This window comes from Periplaneta americana, chromosome 12 (genome assembly GCF_040183065.1).
Source record: "Periplaneta americana isolate PAMFEO1 chromosome 12, P.americana_PAMFEO1_priV1, whole genome shotgun sequence".
In the NCBI taxonomy this organism is placed as follows: domain Eukaryota; kingdom Metazoa; phylum Arthropoda; class Insecta; order Blattodea; family Blattidae; genus Periplaneta; species Periplaneta americana.
The window spans coordinates 35,060,507-35,084,745 of NC_091128.1; the positions used below are offsets into that span (position 1 = coordinate 35,060,507).

A 24,239-nucleotide genomic window follows, 5' to 3' on the forward strand; every position below is an offset into this window, starting at 1 on the left:
ATTTTAGCTTCAGAAATTTCACGTAACAACTAGTACACTTTATAAAGCTTGTCATACGAAAACTCTCACACACTATTTAAATGTTAAAAAACAGAATTAGACAGGAACAAACTAAAACTTACAAATTTCATGAAAAAAAAAGTGGCATCATCAAAGCCTTAACCAAACCAATAACTCTGGACAACAGGAAAATTTAGAGGGGGCATGATACATTTTTTCCAAACTTCGAAATGACAGCGTGTAGCTGGATCACTTACTGAGCACATTACGTGCAGTATATTTGCTCCACCTTCTTCCTTTTGCGTTAATTTCTCTAATCGTGAAGTTAAATGTACAGTAGTGTGACTCATAACAGCAAGGAAGTGGAGTATCTCTTAAAAATCAGGGCACCCTCTCAAAATGTTAGACCAATGTTGCAATCATTTCTGGTAAAGTTTCAGTTCTGTACTGGAAAGAGTGCTCAACAAGTTCCAGACTTTCACTCAAATTAACATTTCACGTAGGCACAAGGGAAAAAGCCAATAAATGAAACAAAAATCCAACCTAAATAAATGCAGTAAGATTTAATTATAACTGCAGTAAAATAAATAAATTTATAACAACTAGGCCCAGAAGTTCATGCCCTAAGAAACTACTAGTATGAAATATGCATGCAAATATGCCCTTCAAAACTTCAAAATATGTCAATAAATATGCACTGATAAATAAAGAGGAATTACGCTCGCTGTAACAGTATGAGTGGTAATACATATGAAATTTATATTATTCCTTAGAGTTTGAGTGAAGAGTTGAAGTTCACAACCAAAGCGTGGCTGAGGTTTTCAGTAAGATTGAGAAACTCCATCTGTTATCCCTGAAGATGCTTTTGTATCTGGAAACTTCTTTCCACATCACACGGGGTTATTGGGACATATTTAAATGATGTTAACTGTTCTGTTTTTGATGAAAAGGAGAATTTTCTTTTAAGAATGTCTTCATAATTGAGGACCTGAATTCTAAAATATGCTAACTCTAAAATAATGGGAATTGAGTTGTGCACATCTTTGGCTAGAAACTGATGGGACATCACACTGACCTATAAAAACAGTTTAACTCCTGCTAAATACCATGTAAAATATGCCCATGAAAATTCATATGAATTCTAAATCACGCCATCTCCAAGGAGTTAGCATTATTTGGAATTCCGGTGATCACATGGCTATGTCAGAATAGAAATCTTATACAGTAAAATCTCTCGTATCCAGCACCCAAATAACCAACAATACTACAACGGCACTTTTGGCTAGGCCAAGAAAAAAAAAAAGTTATTCATGCAAAAGAGAAGTGTCTGACAAAGATGCAAGTGGTTTTTGTAGATCGCACATGCTGCATATTGTGTTTACTCTTTACACTGTTCACGCGTGAAAACATAGACAAAAAAAAAACATTATGTCCCTGGAGTAGAGGGTAGCATCGGTAACCTGTCACTTGGACCTTGCAAACAATGCACAGAGACAATATCTTTCAATTTAACACTTCGAAGGGATGTTGGATGAACCTAAATACGAAAGTGTGAAATTCTCTCTTCCTACAGCACGTAAAAATTTCATTCGAGTGATAGTATCGTGGCTATTACTGCTAAGCGCTGCTGTTGCACAATGATTCCACAAAACTCGAAATGTTCTTGCTCAAATCATCAAGCGCTACTTCATAATCTTTATAGTTGCGATGTTGGCTACACTACTCTTCATGTCAATTGATTCACATGGCTGCTATTTAAAGCTGTCATAAGGTTACGAAAACTTTTAGTATTTTTTATGCTATTATGTATTACTGTATTATAATAATTATGAACTGATGAATGTACATAACCGTATTCAGTACTAAAAATAGACATTGTACGAGTATGTATTTCAAAACTTTATTTTTAATTATCTATATGAAAATGACTACATTTCAACATGGAAAAAAAATGTTTGTGCAGTACAACGTGTCTTTACATAACCTATAAACATATTTTCCAATTATCCGGTAAAATCAGTTATCCGGCACTGGCTTTGTCCCACAGTTGCCAGATATGAGGAATTCGACTGTAATTGAATATTGTGTATTAAATGACTTAGTAATCATCACATATATACTATTATTGGAGACAAATTCGTTCTGGCACCAGGGATCGAACTCAGAACCCCTCAGCTTGGCATGCTGAGTGCTTTTAACCAACTGAGCTATGCTGGGACCTGATCCACAGTGCTGGCCCGAACTTTCCTCCTTTAGTATGTTCTATGGCCCATTCCTTCATTTAGACAAACATGTCATAATATATTTACAGGAGCACAAATTAAAATGACTTTGTAACCATTTCAACAACAGTTGGTTACACTGTTAACAGACATATGCATGTAGATTGCATATGAGAGTGATCATGAACATTTTAATTGGATTGTGACACTATAAGTTTGACTTTTTATCTTTTTCACTTCCATGTAGTACTGTGTACCCAAAGTATTTGTTTAATAATAATTGGAACAGGCTGCCATATAAATTTTTGCATACTTTTGTAAATGTTGGAATAATTTCCCTACCAAATGTACACATGAAGTGAAATATGCTTTCATTTATACGAAAATATATACTTTCATTTCTTTCTGCAGCTGCATGTTTAAAAAATTTGTAAATTCCATTAAATTGATGTATTACTGAACATGCTGACACAAGACAAAACAGTGGCTTCGTTTTGTTAATTGTATTTTCATGAACTAAATTATTAATATTTTGCATTGATTACTTTACCAATATTGAACATATTTCTCAGCTTTAATCTCTGAAATATTTTCTTTAATAAATACGGTTGGTAGGTTGAATGAATTGATTGCAGCCAATCTGAACACAGTCAAATAAATTGTATTTATGCATGCTAGCTGATTGGTGCAAGTGTGACTTATAAGATTTATCATTGTGGGTGATCCATAAAATATGTAATTTAGTAATCACCATTACCTTTAATTGCAGGTGCCACAACATCCACTGTAAATGCAGTTTCATTATCTGCAGCAAGTCATATCACTGGACCTGGGGGTGTAAAAATTATAGTTGTACCACCTGGAGCATTATGTGGGGGTAATAAGGGTAAACCTATTACTATCATGGTGCCCGGTCAGCAAGGTGGACCACCCAAGACTGTCACCATTGTGGCAAAGCCAGCTAGCCAGACACTGCTGGACACAGCAGGCCTTCAGCACCCACCTGCATCCCAGACCCAGACTGAGCCTGAGAGTCCAGACAGCACTGATGTCTCGGACCCATTGAGCCTGAACTGAGTTTTGTAGTTCATTCATATAATACAAATTTGGTATAATTTGCAGTTCATAAATAAAAGTTTTAATGTTGGGAAATTAATGAAAACATCAGTGATATTTATTGGTCAGCCATATGCAAATGCTTAATGTTGAATAGTATACTGGTACTGATGTTTGAAATAGGTGAGAAGTTAAGTTACAAAAAATGCAGTGCATCAGTGGCGGCTGGTGACCAAATTATTCGGCGGGGCACAACTTAAAACACTAATATTGGATTAATTGAACCCATAGGTTCCTCACTATACGAACATAGGCTTGCCATACTGAATAATTGCTGAAAATTTCAATAGCAAACTGTAAATATAAAGAATATATACACTAACCTTTCTATTTATAGATGAAGTCCATTCTTCGATCCTTAGTTCGAACAAATACTTCGATAACTCGCTGGTTGAAGTTAGGAATCAAACGCACCATTTTACTCTTAATTGAAAGCATTGCTAATGCTGTCAGTCTTTCTTGGTGCGAACTCGTTGTCGAAATCTAATTGCCTTCCAATTAGTTCACTAACTTTATTCATATTGAAATGATCAAATACACAAGCACTCAACAAACACTAATACAACTAACTTCACACTTAAAATAGAAAAGAAGAGAATTTTTAATAACACTCAGAATTTTATTATTGCCACTACAAATACAAACACAGGAACTGATAACATGTATTTCGTATGGTTGTCAATGTTGCCAACACTCTTAATAAAAAAAAACAACCTATCATAATTTTGAATATAGTTAAACTTCTATATTAACATTGTTAACGATTTAATTTTAATAGCTAAATTAATCAGAAAACATAGTAAAGCATCTCTTATATGAAATACATCAATTATAGTAACTAATCTAAAAAAAAATCTAGATTTAGCTACTCAGTTGGTTCTTCGGGCCATGACAGTGTTACCGTCATACTTCTATACGTAATGCCTTCCTCATCCGCGTTCTACGTTTTAAAACCATTTTCGCATGTGCACAGGATGACCACGCGAATCACCGAGCCCTGGCCGATGCTTCCACTCTCATCTTCTCGATCCCCGCATTCATCACCTCACACTGCTCTCTTGCACTTGAAACTCTGAGCAGTTGTGCGCATGTGCAAAGGATGGACACTACAACTACGGAGCCCGAGACATGTTTCCACGATTTCACTCGCTCGACGTACCGGTAGCTGAAGGCATTCACATTTCACAGTATGTTTATACCTGAATGGAAGCTCTTAAATCATTAAGTTTTGAGCAGATAATTTTAAGCAAAAATTACTTTATTTTTTTTGTGGGAAAATAAAACGAATGGGAGGGCACGTGCCCATGTGCCCCTTAACGCGAGCCGCCACTGCAGTGCATGATGCTTCATCATTAGAATTTGAATTGCATCTCTGACCCAAACTGAGTCTCAAAGTCCAGACAACACTGATGTTTCGAACACAGCGAACCTGAATTGAGTTTTGTATTTCATTCACTTATCACTAATTTGCAGTAGTATAATTTGCAGTTCCTAAAAGTTCTAATGTAGGGAAATTAATGAAAACATTTCGGTGATATTTACTGCTCAGTCACATGAAAATACTTAATGCTGAATAGTATACTGATACTGATGTTTGAATTAGGTGAGATGTTAAGTTACAAGAAATGCAGTGCATGATGCTTTATCATTAGAACTTGAATTGATTTGATATTTTCATTTTACAAATTTTAAGAAAAGGTAAATAATTTTTCACACTTAATTTTGAATAGGCCAGGATGTATGATTAAACATGAGAATTTGAAAATTTGTATAATTGATCATTCAAGCAAGGAATATAATGCACTAAAACTGCATATGCACAATCATATACATTTTTTTTATTAAATAGGCCTACCAATACATTAAGTAGCAGAATTCTTATTTCCTATCAGTTTCATCAAGCTCTCCTATTTTTAATCTTAAGTTTGAAACTTGATATTCATTGCAAATATTTCGAAGTTGTTTTCATTCTGGTAAGGCAGTGGAATCTACTTGTAATAACGAATGCACTGTACTCCTGATTTATAATTGTAGCTGTAACACAGTGAATTGTGTGAGCGATATCCTTTGTAGTTATTAGCATAAGAGGTCATTACTTGGACTGAATATTTTCTGAGAAAGGAACGTAACAAAACTGGTCAGGATCATATCTTCCTTTAGTTACAATTTTTGGAAAGCAATTTTGTGTAATACATTATTCAATTGAATAAAACTGAAGGAATAATTTTAAATTCTGCTACTTGTGATACTTGTCCACAGACAATTGAAGACTGGAAGTGCGAAATTCTGTAAGTGCCATAATTACCTAATTTTAGATTTTCCATGGAAACCAATGAATGTGCCAAAGCGAATAACTTGAGAAAGGTTGGAAGTACCAGAAAAGTTTCCTTGTAACTCAAAAGGCATCTGCTAGATGTAGCAACATGGAGAATGCTGTGAGTGCCAAGCGTGCCTTAGCATGGTTGGAGAGAATGTATCATGTTTCCTGCTCGTGCTCCCACATTAGTAGAGCATTAAACACATTGTGTACAGTTTTCCACTTGTTTCTTCAGTGTTTAGTGCATTTACCGCATTCAATGAGGAAATGAATGATTTGTGACTTAAAAATTTCGAGCTAAGAATCCACAGAAAGGCATATTCAACAGAAGAAACCAATGGTAAAGTTGGAATCATTGGTATTATACTCTGTAGTACAGTATAATAAAATAAAATACAATATTATGATGATTTTATTTTATAATGAAAGAACTGTTATAATAATAATATTCTGATTGAGGTTCTGACTGATATGTATATCTATTATCAGGCAGTACATCTCACTTGACGATATGTGTCAGAGGAAGAACAGTTGTCTGGATGCACCTGAAGTCTGATTAGCGGAATATGTAGTGAATTGGTGATGTATACATTGGAGGGGGAAAGGAACTGGCCACTCTACCCTATTATCTCCTGGCCTAGTTGCCTCATGAGTGATGCCTTATTGGTGTTACTTATGATATGAGGTTCAAACCTGTCTTTGGACAGTTGACTAAACAACAACAATTATAATAATAATAATAATAATAATAATAATAATAATAATAATAATAATAATAATAATTACTATTATTGTTATTATTATTATTGTTATTATTATTATTATTATTATTATTATTATTATTATTATTATCACCTGAAGAACAACAGGGTACATAATTAATGAGCTGCTAACTTCTGTTGCCAGAAGATGCCATTGTACATATGACCAGCTATAGCACAGCAGAAGACAAGCCAGCATGTATTACACATTACAATGTACCTGATGGTTCAGGACGGCAGTGGTCCACATCTGTGGAGTAACGGTTAGTCCTTGTGGCCACGAAACCAGGTGGCCTGGGTTCGATTCCCGGTTCAGGTTTTTTCTGGGGTTTTCCCTCAACCCAATATGAGCAAATGCTGGGTAACTTTCGGTGTTGGACCCCAGACTCATTTCACCGGCATTATCACTATCACCTTCATCTCATTCAGACGCTAAATAACCTAAGATGTTGATAAGCGTCGTAAAATAACCTACTAAAATAAAAAAAATTGGGAGGACAGTGCGTTGTTAAGTCTATAGTAAGACCTTTAGAGATATTTTGGGCTTTCATCCTGATGGCTATGAACACTACAAAGAAAACTTAACAAAGGAGAGAAAACTTACAAAGACTATAGAGAACAGAATGAACGTTCTCAAGATCAGTGATGAGGACATGAATTTGATTAAAGCACATTTCGATAGTTTTCCTGGAGAAGAAAGTCGCTGTGGCAGAAGAAAGTTAAGTAACGAATATTTCACCCCTGATATAAGTCCTATTGTTGTTTAGTCAACTGTCCGAAGACAGGTCTGAACTTCACAAGTGATACCAAGAAGGCACCACTTCTGAAGCAACAGGAGATAATGGGGTAAGGTGGTCAATTCCTTTCCCCCTCCATTGCATACATCGCTGATATTACACTGGTCAGACTTCAGATGCATATAAACAATTGTTCTTCCTCTGACATATCGTCAAATGAGATATACTGCCTCATAATAGATGTACATATCAGCCAGAACCTCAGAGGCTATAAGTCATATAAGGCTTTTAAAGAACACATGTCAGCTTCTCAGCAACTTATAAATATTTTTCTACAGTTTTCAAGAAATTCTATGGAAATATATCTTTTGACAAACTGAGGACTAACATACGTCACGTGTGAAATGGACAGACAGAATAAGAAACGAAGCTGTGTTGGAAAGAGTGGGTGAAGAAAGAATGATGCTGAAACTGATCAGAAAGAGGAAAAGGAATTGGCTGGGTCACTGTTTGAGAAGAAACTGTCTTCTGAAGGATGCACTGGAAGGAATGATGAACGGGAGAAGAGTTCGGGGCAGAAGAAAATATCAGATGATAAACGATATTAAGATATATGGATCATATGAGGAGACAAAGAGGAGGGCAGAAAATAGGAAAACTGGGGAATGCTGGGTTTGCAGTGAAAGACCTACCCTTGGGCAGAACATTATGAATTATGAATTATAAAGCACATATTAATTATGTGATAAGCTGAATATCATCATCATCATCATCAGTAGACGTTTCCACTCAGTTGTGGATCGTCTCAGAAAGTAACCTCCTCCACAAAGTCCTGTCTTGCCACAATTCCTCCCCTTGAATTCCTTCCCAGTCTGGTCTCTCTCTTTTAAATCTATGCATACTTGATCTAACCATCTAGTCTGGAGTCTTCCTAATTTTCTTACATCTTTGACTTTCATTTCCATTGCCCTTCATGGTATTCTTCTTTCAGTCATTGTTTTCAAATGACCAAACTAATTTAATCTCATTTTCACTATAGTATCTTTTAATTTTATGAACTGCTAATGTCTGTCTAATAACTTTATTTCTGATTTTGTCACTTCTTGTTTTCTTTTCTGTGCTTCTTAAAAATGCCATTACTCCTGCCTGAATTCTACTTATGTCCTCCTTAGTCATGGTTCAGGTCTGAGTACGTAACTATAGGCATGTAGGCCTAATAATATTTACACATCATAATTTTGATTTCTTTTGACACCTCCCAGTTCTACAAAATATGTGATGTTCTTCATTACAAGACAAATATGTTCTGTATTCAACATTTCTTTATTCTTGATCATTACCAAACAAAAGCTAACAATGTCAACAATTAACAAAAGAATGTTAACATCGAGAAAGGAAACATTTGTTTTAAAGGCTGGTTCACAATAAACCGGAACAAAAACGACAACGAGAACGAGAACAGAAATAAAGTTAAAATAAATGTATTTAAATGTGAGTATTCACAATAGTTAATTGTGAATGCTCACATTCAAATACATTTATTTTAACAATATTTCCGTTCTCGTTCTCTTTTTTGTTCCCGGTTTATTGTTGTTGTTGTTGTCTAGTGCCTTGCATTTGGCAATGAAGCCATTAGCAGTCGTGCTTTCCAATACTTTTGAACTGTAGTTTCTTGTGATCTTAATGCTTCACAGATCTTCAAGTGGTCTTCATTCATTTCTGCTGGATCGTTACACAGGACACATATGGCTGAAGCTGAGATACCTATTCTGTAGAGATGACTACTCATGTATGTTGTGGCTTTCATGTAACTGTTTTCTTAACGGGCACCAGTTTTTACAATGTGGCAGTTACATCACCCGATGTAAACCCCCATTATACAAGGGGGACCTCACCTGTCGTTGGTCAACGGATCCTTAGGACCTAGCCGGGAGGACTAAATAGATGTTATTTAGATCCACCGACCTTTCCCTCATGTGCCGCTGAGGGACGCTGTTGTACTGTGATAGGCCAGCACATTGTTTATTGTGGACCAGCCTTAATTGTTAACTGCCTCCCATTGGAGGTAGTCCAGAAGGACTCAGTCTACTCTCCTACATGAATTTCACAATATTAAATGTTTACATAAATTTTGTTGACAGAAAATTAAAATAAATGTAACTTATATGAATTATAAAGCGGAGAAAAATAAATTAAACAGAGTGAATATCATGACTCAAAGTTTGGCAAGAGCATTTCAAAACTGAAGTTATGATGTCAGTAGTAAGTGTCTGTGGTAGTTAAACGTCTTTCTGAAGTTTTCAAAGAATTTGGGAATCACACCACGAGCTCCAATAAGAAGACCAATCACTTCAATGTTTTCAAGCTGGTATTTTACTTTGAAGTAATCAACTGTTGGCAGATAAATGTTGATCTTTTCTTGATTGACATCCTCCGGCTGACTACTCCCCATTTCAATCCTTATGGTAAGATCAATTATATAACCTTTCTTGGTAGTCTGGGAATACGCCATGATGTCAATATGTCAAGAGGAACCATTAGTAGCATGGCAAAAAACTTCCTCTTCTACTATTCAAGACTTTTTTTTAAAGAAGCTGCAATTAAGGATCGAACATGATGGTGTCTGGCATTTCAGAGGAGTAAACCTCTGTTACACTGACCTTGGACGTGGGCAAGAGTTTCAGTCTCCGGGCATCCATGTCTGCACCGGGATCTGTCCAAAGAGAGACCAGGTACTCCTCTAATTCCTAAATTGGCATTCATTTTAAGGCAGGTTACTCATTCAGATAATCCAGACTTATTAAATTTTCAGGCATTGGCTTTAGGTACTTGGCTGTACAATATTCTACACCTCTGCCTCTTCCTGGTATTACTTTCCATGATTCGAATTCTCTATTTCTTAATTCCTCTCTTAATTTCCTTGTCACAGATTTACGATGTTCAACTGGATAAGGGAGACTTAGATGTTGACAAGAAAAATTAAGTTCAGACATCAAAGGTCGCATACTATTTACATAAGGATTTTTATTTAATATTAAAGTGATAACTGTGTTATAAAATTAGCACTCAGTCAAATCCTATTAGTGATTTCTTGTTGAATTTTTCTTTTGTATGAAACCCCGCTTCCTAAATAATACACTTCATCAGCTTGTTTTAAAATGTGATTTTCGATGTTAATGTATAACCACTATCTGGCTGTCATCTTCCAATCCTCATCAGTTCATCACTAAACACTAGTCGAGATTTAGGCGTAAGCCATATTTTTCTAATTCTTTCTGCCATTCTTCCAGTTTTTTTTTTTTTTTTTGTAATTTCAGTTTATTTTCTTTCCATATTGATATATCATCTGCAAATGTCAAAATTTTTAATTTCCTACTATCTTTATTTTTCACAATTTTTTGAATTTCATGTAATGCAACATTAAACAATAATGGAAAGAGTGCACTTCCTTGTCTAACTCGTTTTCATATTTCAAACAACTTCCATTTTTTATTTTCTACTCTTACACAATTTCTGCAATGTGAATATATGCAATCATATTTCTATTAATTTTGAGTTTCTCTAAAGCTTCCCATATTTTATTCCTGTCAATTGAGTCAAAAGCTTACCTTATGTCTAAAAATGCAATGAAAGTAACTTTATTGTATTCCTATCTCTTCTCTATTAATTGTCTAACAGTGAATTTGAGGGCTATTCCTGAATATGAAGACGAAAATCACCCTAGATGAAGGACCTATTTATCACATGATTAAATTTCTTTATGTAATATACAGGGGATTTTATATCTCTTTGTGTCAGTGATGTTATCCTGTAAGATATGGTAACATAGAGCACATTCAGGGTTTTCTTGGAAAATGCAGAATGGCGCATACACCTTTACCAAAATATTTACTTTTATATGAGAACGCATCCCAAATTAGTGACTTTGAGACATTGTTCACGTTGGGTATTAAAAGTGGTGTGAAACTATAGGAATTTCCATTTTAATTACATACGAATTATTTGTTGTATCAATTTTTATGTGTTTTTTTTTTTTTCGTGTTTCCCAAACATTTAATGTTTTGCACTTCCAGTCTTCCACTATCAGTTTCCAGATTCGTAATCAGGAAATGAGTACTGGTACCTACTTTTATGATTAAATTTCAAGGGGGCTGTGTAGTTTCATTCCTGTAAATTTGATGTTGAAAATTATCAGCATATGTGCCAATAACACTACTTAGAACTTTACACAGTTGTCTTCTTTCCTATATTAGCGTGGAGGATCTCATGTTATTGCAGAATTTTGGGGCTAAAGGAAAATTGACGGATGAGTGAATGCTAATGTAAAAATTCAGTGGATTTCACTCACTACCGAACCTGTCGCTCGTGGACTGCTATTCCGTGGTGCAGCAATTAGGCACACCCATTCCTTGTCATTTCTCACACAAGAACGTGCACCTATTCAAATTTCGTTGTAATATCCTCATTAGCAGTAAAATTTAAATAGTCAGTTTGTTTCCTGCTGTAGAGTAAGGATTTGGTAGCAAGTGAGTGTGTAAAATTATTTGCAACTAAATCCTATCGCAATACAGAGCTCGCACTTCTGCACTACTTGACTGGCAATTATTGATGCTTTAGCTTCCATATGATTCACGAACGACATTTTCCAAGTTCGTTGTGACCCTGAACTCAAATGAAGTATTTTGATTAAAAAATGAACCTGCTGACCAGTTTAGTGAACTAAGATTTTTGTAAAGAGTAATAATTAATTCTTTACTTTTTTAATTTCTGTGAACAAATTATATGTTAACTGCTTACATTTAATAGTATTTCACATTAATAGTTCGTAGTTTGTCAAAACATCGATACTATTCTGTTTCCATAACCGCTATACCAGAGCCTATAGGAAAAATTACTGCTTTTGAACCACAAGATATATTTTTCCATGTTGAATCTTTCGTACACTATTTTTAACACTTGAATATAAATAACTGATTAAATGGCGATCTTACTCGTGTTAATTGTGTAAGCATGTGCGGCTTACAGCTGTTTCGGTGCTTCTTCACACCATCCTCAGAGCCTACTAGAGCAACAGCTGTAAGCCGCACATGCTTACACAATTAACACGAGTAAGATCGCCATTTAATCAATTATTTATATATTTTTCACCATGCAGTATATAACCCGTTCGAATTGGCATTTCCTTTTTTTTTACTTTTATTCTAAATGCTTTACAAGAATCAGTTTTTGTCATTGTTTAGTTTCAATTATTGGAAATTTTCTTTCTGGTTAACAGCAAATCCATTTTGCTTTTATTATTTAACAACTTAACTCCATTATGATGTGTTGCTAATTTTTAATGTACTGGTAATGAAATTATGTCAATGACAAAATTTCTATTACTTTATTTTTGTTATGCTGGAAATGAACTACTGAATTCATTTTTGCTAAAGATATGTTGGCATTTTATTAAAAAAAATTACATACCTATGTGCTAATAGGAATCTAGATTTGATATCTGTTGGGGAGATGACAGCATGTGTTTGTAGTTCTCGACATAGAAATTCCATTCTCCCTCTTATACAGATATCACTTTTATTCATGAAGTCACTCCTGCATTTCCACATTTGCAGTAGAGCAGCTACAATGGTCACAATGGGATGGAGTATGGCAACAAATTGAGAAATTTTCCATATCTGTGTCCTGTCTTATTTACAAATGCTCAACATGCTGATATGATGAATGTTAATTCTGTAGTCAAGGTCCTGTCGCACATCGTCTGTAGTACTGTCTGCATGATCCTTTGTTGCAGCTCTGATAAATTATTATCTGTCATAGGGGGCACATGCACTAAATTTTTAACGTAATTCCATAAGAAAAAATCACACGAGGTTTGGTGAGGTGGCTATGGAGACTAGGGAAGAGGAGCCTTAGCTGACTGAGCTACGCCGATGGCTCTCTCGTGTTTGTGCACTGGATGCTAAAGCATTTAGACGATGGGCACTTATAAAACATTTCGCTGTCATCGAATTTTAGTTCCTTAATGACATGTAATCGTAGGCTTGTGTGCATAGTACATATTTCATATGGGCAAGATCTCCCGCAGGTATTGCAACTGTATGCTTCTCTGGATGTGCGTGCATACATAAACTTCTTATTTTCATACCAAGTTTGCGACATGAAGTCCACAGTTCGTGGATGTGTATGTAAGAGTTCCAGTTCAGAGTTTATTGTATTATAAAGGCTTCTGTCTCGTGCTTACGTACATGCCTCCTGAGAGTTCCCGATTTTCAGAAGTCTTTCCCACAGATAGTGCATTTGAATGGTTTCTCCCCTAAGCGCCTGCGTACATGATCTCTGAGAGTTCCGGGACTGGAAAAACATTTGTGCGAGATCATGCGTATTTGCTTGGTTTCCGCACAAAACCAATCCGCGGAAAGTGTGAAAGTCCACATTCAGTATTCCCAACCTAACACACATAACAATTTCCCTCTTCTTACAGCTTAAGTGACATATTGATTTTACTGCTTTAGGCTTTTAACATATTATTTTTAGAGACGTTCAATATAGTAATAATTATAAATTGGAAACTTACCACTGCAATTTCACCTAAATTGCACTGTTAATTATTGTTTTTAATTATTTGAAAAAATTAAGTAACTCTACAAATCCATTAAAGTTACTGCATTCGTGATGCAAGTAACATTAAGGAAGCCGTGAAAAAATAAACAAGATTCCAGACGCCGATGTTATTACTGCAATAATTTTATATAAATAATATTTTTAAAATATTAAAATGAAAAATAAATCATTACATAACCTTACCGTTTGTTTTAAGTTCGCATTTATAGACTGGGGGGGGGGGGTATAGTAAACAGAGAACAATTTAAAGCAACAATGTTAAAGATAGATATTTTTGTTTTGCAAATTTGCCGTCATTGAACAGAAACCAAGATGGAGATTTCATTGCAACTAATTAGAAATTTCTCTTTCAGGTATGTAATAAACGATCTTCGCACAAAATAATGTACGATACACGAGCGGTATGTTTTCTTTCAATTCTCGGAAATTAAAAAATCTCAACCACGTTTCGCTTTTTCAAACTTTTCCTCGAACATGAAAACTTCAACATACCGCTCTTGTAACGCATATTACTATTACCACACGTTACACATTTGAGTGGCTTCTCGCCCGTATGTCTGTAAGAGAACCGTATTGTGAGAAAGTGTCACACTTGAATGGCTTCTCACCGGCGTGTGTGTGTACGAATGTGAGCCCTCAAATTTCCAGAATCTGAAAAACATCTTTCACACATACTGCATTTGAATGGCTTCTCACCCGTATGCGCACGTAAATGATCAGTGAGATGTTCAGCATCTACGAAATATCTCCCATAGTTATCACATTTGAATGTTTTCTCACCCGTATGCTTTTGTACGTGAAGTCTCAGGTGTCCCGAATTAAGGAAATACTTCCCACAGATATCGCATTTCAATTGCTTCCTTCCTGTGTGCGTACGTAAATGGAGAATTAGACTCACCGACTTCGAGAAAAATTTCCTACATATATTGCATTCCAATTCTTTTTCACTGTCGTGTGTACAGATATCCATTTCGAGACTGATGAAAGTCTCCAACAATTTTCCAGAAATGTCACACTTAAACGAACTTTTGTCTGCGTACTTCAGGGACTTGGACGTCAAGTTATTCTCTAATCTGTACAATTTATCGGAATTCAGCATATCAGGTTCACTTCCAAAGAGAGAATTCTCTGAGGTAGCATTATTTTCTAAACTTGTGCACTTGAACTTCGGTGCTTCATTCCACTCAGCGTTCAAAATTCTGCAATCAGAAGTTCCCTATGTGAAAAGTACAATCTTCATGAGAGAAAAAAAATCGATATAACCGTGAAGTATGCAACATAAACGAAAATTAACTGGAACGGGATTTCAGGTACAAATTCAGATGCACAGACCCTTGTTAATGAATTGATCTGGCATAAAGATTTCACGCAGGTAGTAAATGGCCCGATGCGTGACAATGCCCCCTTAGATGTTTACCTACTAAGACCTGTCTCTCTCTTTTTCAACTCTGAAAGTCTTCATAAAAGAAGTGATTACAATAGCGTCTTATTAGAAGTCTTCTGGGAAAACACAGTAAATCCGAGGTCAACTCTAGTGTCTGTCTGGAACTTCAACAAAACCAATGTCCATGAATTACAAACGTTTCTACGACGAAAGCATGATGACTTTCTGAGGACTGAAGGAAATATGGAAAATGTGTGGCATAAATTTAAGAGTATAATTTTCGATGCATTAGTAAAATGTGTACCTTCTAAAATAATTAAGAAAAACCTGCACCCAGAATATTACACTAATTATATTCGCTACTCAAAGAAAAAGACAAGGCACACATTTAGTAAACGTAAGCGAAGCCATGAGCATTGGGATAAATATGTCGAATTAATTGAGAAACTTGAGTGTGAAAAAAGGATAGCTCAGAAAAATTTTCTAAAAACCATTTTAAAAGAAGATGAAAGTAACAATTGGAGACAGTTTTATAATTATGTACGCAGGAGAAAAGGAAAAAATGAAGGAGTAGTGCTCTTACGAAATCAAAACAGAGAAAGTATAACTGATGACAAAGAAAAGGCCGACTTATTAAATTCCTATTTCATTTCGGTTTTCAATAATAATACCGGTAATAATAATAATAATAATAATAATAATAATAATAATAATAATAATAATAATAATAATAATCATCATCATCATCATCATAATAATCATAATCATAATAATCCCGCTGATAGGAGTGGTTGTGTCACAGAGCGTGAATTTGAACCTGTGAACCAAATTCGACTTTCAAAATAACTTCCAAAGGGGTTAGAGAGAGAATACCGAAATTAAAAAATCGGAAGTCTCGAGGACCAGATTGTATTGCTACAGAGATTCTTAAATTATGTTCCAAGGCCATAATTCCATACTTAATGCGTATATTTCATGTTTCAATAAACAATGCAGCTATTCCATGTGACTGGAAATCAGCTGTAGTGGTACCTATACATAAAGGTGGAAATAAATTAGATGTCGGAAACTACAGACCGATTAGCCTTACATCTGTCGTATGTAAAGTCATGGAGCATTTGATATCGGATTATATTCGTCGTGTTCTAAATGCGAAAGACGGGTTTTACAACCGCCAGCACGGTTTTAGGGAAGGCTTCTCATGTGATAGTCAAATTATGTCGCTGGTTCAGGATCTAGCTGAAGAGGTAGATAGAAGCGGAAGAATAGATGCAGTTGTGATTGATTTTTCGAAAGCATTTGATTTGGTGCCACATGACATATTAATAGATAAGTTAAGTAGGCTAGGAATAGATAAAAGAGTGGTGCTATGGATCCAAGAATTCTTAAAAGGTAAAACCCAGAGAGTTAAATTAGGTCATGAAATATCGGAAATTGGAAATGTAAGTTCAGGGGTGCCACAGGGCAGCGTTCTGGGTGCATTACTCTTTATATCTAAATGACTTATGCCAGAATATTACATCAAATGTGAGGCTATTTGCAGACGACTGTATTATCTATAGAAAGGTTAGAAATAATTCAGATGTGGATGCTATTCAAACAGACTTGAATAAAATTTATAACTGGGCGTTAATGCATAGGATGAAAATAAATGGTTCTAAAAGTAAATCTATAACATAATGTAAAACCCGAGAGGAAACTAGTCTTAATTGCGAATTCAGTGGTGTTGTAATTCCGCAAGAAAAATGTTGTAAATACCTAGGAATGTATCTAAACTCCAAACTTTCTTGGGGAGAGCATGTTGATAATGTTACGGGTAAAGCATGGAGGGCACTTCACTTTATTATGAGAAAAAGGCTAGCCCCAAGGGAAATAGCATATCTAACGTTAGTGCGACCATTAATGGAATACGGAACTACATGTTGGGATCCCTATAGAATATATCAGGTAAATTCCTTAGAAAGAATCCAATATAAGGCAGCTAAATTTGTTAAAGGTAAAAGAGAAGATGGAAACGATACGATAACAGAACTTAAATGGGTATCTTTGGAAAACAGACGTAGGAAAACTAGAATAATATCATTGTAAGAGCACATCTAGGTCAGAAAACATGAGTAGACATAACGGCTCGGTTAGAAAAGCCAACATACTATGTAGGAACGATCATGATTTTAAAATCAAATGTAGGAAACAGAAAACGGATGTAGGTAAGTTTTCATTTTTAAATAGAACTATAAATGATTGGAATGACCTACCTGCAGTGGTCTTTGAGGGCTGTCCTTCCTTAAGGAGATTCAAGAAAAACTTAAAAAGTTGTGTATAAAGTGCAAATTAAAATTAAGGTGACATTTAACATTTAATCTTTTAAGGTGACATGTATTTATTTAGCCTGACGAGTTACTCCCTTGGTTTGACTTGTAAATTATTTAAAAATAGCGTGTTAGAGGGCCTTAGACTAGAAATGTTTAGCTTAAATGTAGTTTTGTTTATAAGTATGCATAAGGGTGTAATTATCAGGGGCGTATATTGCAGATGTTCAAGGTGTGCGCTGGACACCCTGTAAATTCGGTAATCTCATTTTTTATTTTAAGTTGTTTTATATAATGCAACAATAATTTTAATTTATCACAATTTAAATGCGTGGTAATCTCATTAGAAGTTGACGTATATAGTTCAAGACTAATTTTAATTCATTACCATTTAAATATTTTAAATGCCTGCTGATGGAATGTGCACACCATCCCCAGAACAGCTTTCGTTTTATAACGTACGCTCTGCCTGATGAAGTGGGATGAGTTCTGGTCTGGTTGTCCTGTCCGTACAAAAGAACATCCCCTGCTGAGAGTTACTGCTATAATTCTCTGCGCGCGCAATGTGGCATGGTGGGAATACTCGCCTCTCTCAAGCTTGCAGGTCGTCCTGTATACAGGCAACTCAACTTGTCAATAGCATTACAAAATATTGTGTTTGACGTGTGTGATTACTGTTTGTGTGAGTGAATTTACTGTGTTTAGGTTTTACTACGGTTCATAGTTGTGTGCCAGCGCAGGTGAACAATTTAAATTAGTTATTTAATGATAATAGCACTTGGAAATGTACACTGTAAAAGATCTTTTGCAAAAGCCATTCTCTTCTCGCCCACTAGGAGAGAAATTTACATATAGCGAATAAGGGTAGACCTACCCCATCACTTCCGAATTTAGTGCAACAATATAAAACAAAAAGCGAACAATACACTAGACATTTTCCTATTTCGCAATATGAAATTGTAGAATAGTTAGCGGGTTGTGGAACTTCAAACAGGTTATTTTGCTGGCCATGGTTATTGCTTGATCATAAATAATGCAATTTTGAATAACGTTATTTGTAGTTGCTTCCTTTCTTCGGCATTTGCAGGGCAGTCATTGAAACAAGGTGATTAATTTTTAAGAAGTTGTGGTGCGAGTACTTTGAATAATATTTAAACGTCATTTTCTTTTAATTTCACGTCATTTTTCTTCTAGTTTAAGGGCATTTTAGTGATCATTTTAAGTAGATTTTTAGGTCATCAACATCCGCCCCATAGTTATTATTTATAAATAATACTAAGTTATATATTAAAAATGGCAGTTAATGTTGACCCGATATTTCCCTTACGCCTATAATAATTGTGCGAGATAGACCAACTATATATTTTTAACAGAACACCCAAACTCCAGGTTCAGCATACGCCACTGGTAATTATTTGTCTTATTTTTGAACTGTTGTATCAGTGAAGCGAGGTGAGTCAGTGAAGCTATGGTTTTACAGTGCAGTGAATAGTTCCGATCAGCGATAATTTATAGCGTCAATGAAATGTGTTCTATAGTGTCAGTGAAATGTGTTATAGAGTGTCAATGAATTGCGTCATAGTGCCACTACAGTGAGTGAGATGAGAGTAAAGTGAAAAACTATTGAAACTTATGTAGGGCCTATACATATGTAGGTTGTATTGTAAAATTAGGTTATTATATGTTTTGTTATTATTGTGTTAAATTGTATTGTTATTGTGTATTATATAATTGTATTGTGTATTGTTTATATTGTGTATACCATTGCCACTGGGTGCTTGCCCACTTGCAGTGTAAATAAATACATACATACAATAGTAAATCTAATGTAAAAAAAAATGTGGATATTGCACAGCATACAAAGGTAAGAATTTCGAACTACCAGTACTACAATCCATTCACATTGAATGTTAGCTAAGAATATTCCTTTGAAATCTGCGTTTACAAGCAAAGTAACCACTGCGTCATTATCTACGTCAGTAACACTGCTGATTAGTAAGTGTATTTTAGCAAAATTAGTCCAAGTTTTTGCCACACATTACCGGACATTCATTTACAGTTGAGACAATATCGGAGAAAAGAAGAAGCAGAAAATCAGTCCAAGAGGATTCGAATCTAGGTCCTAGAGCAGGCTCGAACGAGGTCTGATACCGTACTTACTCTTTAACATTTAAGTAGTCGCGTCGGGCTCACGTTGACCAACAGTGCTATACTGTATGATAGGCTACAAATGTCACAAAATAGTTCGCGAATACTTGAGTGTTAAGTGTCAGGAGATTGAAGAATGAAATAAGGAAAAGACACAAAGTTGCTCATACCTAGTCAGGCCATTTCTATTCATATATATTTTTAAACCTCAAAAGGGGGTCATTCCAAATAAAATTTTATATTTTGTAACGTCAAGTTCTGGACTTTTTCAATATTCTAGTAAATGAATGTCACAATAATAAATAGTTAAATGACCTAATATGAACTTTACATCACCAATGGTTGAAAAGTAATGAATTATGAAATATTCGGGGAGTTGATATGTAAACTACTGTTAAAAATATTAATTAAAATGATATGCTTCATTGTATCAACGTAAATATTATGTCCATACAATGGTAACTCTATATATTTAAACTTGCTTTGGAGTTATTACGGATTTTTACTTCGAGTATGTATTAAAACTTACAGTAAAATAAAGAAATGTTAACATTTTCAAATCGAATATTTTTTGTATTATGCTCTATTTTTACGGCGCGATAAACAATTTCTTAATCGATTAAAAAAATTACAACAAATTTTATAATGGCATCTCTAATACTTCGGGAAATATTAAATAAACCATAATTGAAAATGTTGCCATTAAGGCTCAAATTAGCATGCATTATATTGCGTCACGCGCTCACACTCACACCAGACACCCACACGCGTGCTTAGCGATCGATATGATAAATGCTATATGTTACGACATCCGCTCAACGCGTCAATAATTAAGCCTCGTTCACACTTTTCAAGTAACTTGAATTCGAGTCACGTGATTTCAAGTAGGTAACCTGAATTCAAGTCGTAGTTCAGACATATTCAAGTTATTTTGTTTTCAAGTAGGATAAAATGACGTCGATGGAAGTTGTACAATTAGGAATTTCTGTAGGTCAAAGCATGGATACTGGTATGTACCTATAAAAAATCAATAAATATTGTTACATTTTATAGTAATTAAACTCGTGACAAAGCCAAAAATTACACAATTTTAATGGCAAATAAATGTTTTTACTTAAAAATATAACTTCAGATTTACAAGGTACCAGTACTACAGCATATGTTTAAAAACTCTGAATATAATTGTGTGCTTTTCTTGTACCATATTTAACTTTTATTTTAACTTAATCTTCACTATTACTAATCCATAGTTATCTTTCTTATCGTGAGTAGTGCATGTGGCCTAGAATAGATATTTCGTTTATATACAGCAGCGCTCAAAACTATTTTGTAATAAGAGTTTTTGGTTGCCAGCACTGTTTATCTATTGCAATAACAAAGTGGGTCGTACTGATGCGTTGCTTACGTGATGTGTAATCTCGTAAGCAACGTACTGATGTGTCAGTTATTAAGGTGCTTCCAGTTGGTGAGGTCACGCTGTCTGAATACTCGTAAGTTTTGTTTACACCAATAACACTTTCAATTTCTCTGGTTCATAAGTATTTGGTAATACATTCTACAGACATAAATGTAACATTTTTAGTGTCTTGCATGTAATTACTTGTTCTTATAGATTGAACACATGCCGAAACAAAGGAATATCCAATGGAATTAAGGGAAGCTGCATTAAATGCCCTTCGACAAGGCAAAACAAGTCTTCTGGTGTCAAGGATTTTGATATACCACAACAACTAGAATCATAAGGCCGGTTACACACTATACCGAGAGAAGTGAAATGTGTGCCGTGCCGAGAAATGCGTTTAATCGAAACAGTGTTGCCAACTGGACGGAAATTCCGTCAAAAGTGACGGAATTTCAACGTAGCGGACGGGAAAAAATGGCTTTGACGGGTGACGGATTTTCTGGCGGAAATTACGATTTACATGGTCTTTTGACATTTTTAGCTGCTGTCATTTTTAATTATTTAACGTTTTAGACATTTTACTTCTTATTTGAACAACCCTGCCTGATCCGTAAGAATCTCCTGTTTCAGATTTCCTCGTAATCAAGTTAGATTTTGAAGAATTATTATTTTAATTAGGATTTGTAAGTCAGTTGTGTTAAAATTTGCTTTATATTAGGCCTATATTGCGTCTTATTATTATTATTTTTTAATTTTGACGGATTCTGACCAAAGACGTTATATAGTATACTAGACTCACACGGAGCGCTGGTGTGCTGTCCAAAATTGAAACCAGTCTGCGCATGTTTACGCCGCCATTAAATAGGTAGAAATAGCGGTAAACACGAAGCTCGAGCTACTTGCAAAGTGGCTTGTTGCTGTTAAAAGAGATAAATTTGTGCCTTCACCTAACGTATTCGGCTCATTTTAAAAACACAGATTTTTTGAAAAGTAATGGCAATAGAATTTTGAAAGATGATGCTGTACCATCTCTGTTTAATTTTCTAAGCCATTTGCAAGCGGTACGATATATTATATCTGTTGTTACACTATCAATATCATTAAAAATCAATCGGTAGTTTACGACAATAAAAAATACTTAATTGTCAGTACAAGTATATCAGATTGTAGAGAAATCCCACTGAGTGAATTATTTAGACTTACACATCAGTTATTAAACACAATTAGTGGAAAGATAACTTTTTGTTTTTATTATGTAACTTAATTTATCTGCAAGATAATAAAAATCGATTCAAAATCTATATATGGATAAATAAGTAAATGGCTATAATAGCTAAGCCTACTTTGTGAACCTATGATTCAGGGTTCATGATCTATATGTATAGGCCTAACTAGACTAATAAATTAGCCAGCCGTGGGTTTGATCTTGTTGGAGAACATGCTATGTTTGAGATGTAAGGAAATGAATATATAATTTCCTGTGGGAACTAAATATCACTAATGGGATTCTAGGAGAGGGAAGGGAGAGAAAAGTTTATATTTTCTGTTCCACCATCTTTTGACGTTTAACAGCAAATAAATATGACCTACCTAATTACGTGTATAAATATTTGAACATTTAATATTACATTGTAGCAGATTTTGTAACTTAATAGAGGTTGTTTTTTGTAGGTTGAGACATCACCCCATAGGCCATTAAAATTACTTTATATTTGTGAGTGGTCTATGCTGTCATTTGCACAGCAATTTTTATTGTTGTTTTGTTTTTGCAGATATTCCTAGTGCATTATTTTTCACTGGGGGGTTATAAATACATATAGTTCACATACAAATAACCCTTTTATATTTTGCCGGATATATATTATTAAAAAAGCAAGGAATGTCATCTTATTGATATAACATATGTGCATAAAATTACGTACTATCATTCCTATTATTCCTATATATTTATGTATTTAAAATAATATATTATGTAAAGAAATTCACTCATAAAAAGTATGTTTTTTTACATAATGTGATTATGTTTAGTTTTTAGGTCTTCATGTTACCTATTAATTGCAATGTATTAGGTACCGGTAGGCTACTTTTTATAGCATTCCCTTTATTATTGAAAAATGACTTCTAAATGCAATGTAATTTTGCTACCTTTGCGCATTATATTTTGCGTGGTCACTTATGTCCTGTGGTCTAAAATACCGGTAATATAATTTTCGATTCTCTAAACCTTAACAGGTCTATACTGATTATCACATATTCATTTCACTTAAGAATTTGATTATAATAAGAACTTGTGTAATCAAGTTGCATATATTTACGTCTGGTGATCTAAGAGTAATGTATGTTAATATAATTTTCGATTCTCTGAAACCTAACAATATGCTGATTAACGTAAAATTATACATTCTATAATGTGTATCATGTAGGCCTATTTATGGATGTATGAGCATGTTTTCTATCATTTGCAGCCTACGTATTTTCTTTTCTTTAATGCTCTGACCCATAACAATGAAACTTTAAATATATTTATTTCGTCCTAATTTTACTTTAAACGTCGAAAATGGACATAATCTGTCAATTTTAGATCATCACAGCGTTAAATCGTGTGATTTACGTACTGCTGTTATGCGTCTGCTCTCCCCTCATCATGGCGGCAAGCGCAGCGTTCAATTTGCCCCGGTTTCCTAGTTCTGCGCAGGTCCCCTACAGTCTCGCAGGGGCTTGATTCTGACAGATTTCCAGGTGTTATACTGACGGGGATACGATTTATGTGTTGGCAACACTGAATCGAAAGCATTGTTTTAAATGGAACGTCACACACTACGAGTTTCTCGCTCACCTCGCGCGAGGTAAACACATTTCTCGCTCTGATCGCTATCCCAGCGAATTTTTCAAGACACATTCGACCTCTGTCAACGATTACCATTACACACAGACATCGGGAAAACATTTTTCAGCTGTTTTAAATGCAGAACACGTAGCAAAATTGTTCTAATATGTCAGATCGGCCATTGAAATTTGTTGGTGTCATACAAATAAGTATGACACACGAGACGATAACTATAATAATACTAATTTGAAGACCTCCCCGGTAAAAGGAATGTTATTAAAATATATGATGTCAGTAGAAAAATACATTTTAAAGCATTTATTTACAACGATAAATTGAACTCAATGGCTGAAATGATTGGGATAGTAATATGCTCCTGAAATAATTTTCCTTTC

The 24,239-nt window shown here is 34.8% G+C and overlaps 2 protein-coding genes and 1 long non-coding RNA gene across 10 annotated transcripts in view; 2 read left to right on the top strand and 1 right to left on the bottom strand.

Annotated features, from left to right (window-relative positions):
* The window catches only part of LOC138710235 (uncharacterized), a 30,415-nt gene extending 27,362 nt beyond the window's left edge, over positions 1-3,053 (bottom strand). The window contains exon 1 of the long non-coding RNA XR_011335187.1: positions 2,980-3,053. This is a non-coding gene — a long non-coding RNA (uncharacterized lncRNA). The remainder of the gene's footprint in view (positions 1-2,979) is intronic.
* Positions 1-6,197, top strand: part of LOC138710229 (host cell factor 1-like) — a 150,324-nt gene extending 144,127 nt beyond the window's left edge. For all 5 annotated transcript variants that reach the window (XR_011335185.1, XM_069840904.1, XM_069840903.1 and 2 more), the window contains one exon: positions 2,992-6,197. Coding sequence is in view for 4 of the 5 variants with exons in the window: in XM_069840904.1 (XP_069697005.1) it covers positions 2,992-3,299 (308 nt within the window). In the remaining variant the exon portion in view is untranslated. The remainder of the gene's footprint in view (positions 1-2,991) is intronic.
* Positions 6,198-19,319: 13,122 nt separating this feature from the next.
* The window catches only part of LOC138710239 (zinc finger protein ZFP2-like), a 42,072-nt gene continuing 37,152 nt past the window's right edge, over positions 19,320-24,239 (top strand). The window contains exon 1 of one of the 4 annotated variants that reach the window (XM_069840929.1): positions 19,320-19,609. Coding sequence is in view for 3 of the 4 variants with exons in the window: in XM_069840930.1 (XP_069697031.1) it covers positions 20,567-20,624 (58 nt within the window). In the remaining variant the exon portion in view is untranslated. Of the gene's footprint in view, positions 19,610-20,218; positions 20,625-21,049; positions 21,106-24,239 lie in introns of those variants that run through there. The other 3 variants (XM_069840930.1, XM_069840926.1, XM_069840927.1) reach the window with 3 other exon arrangements.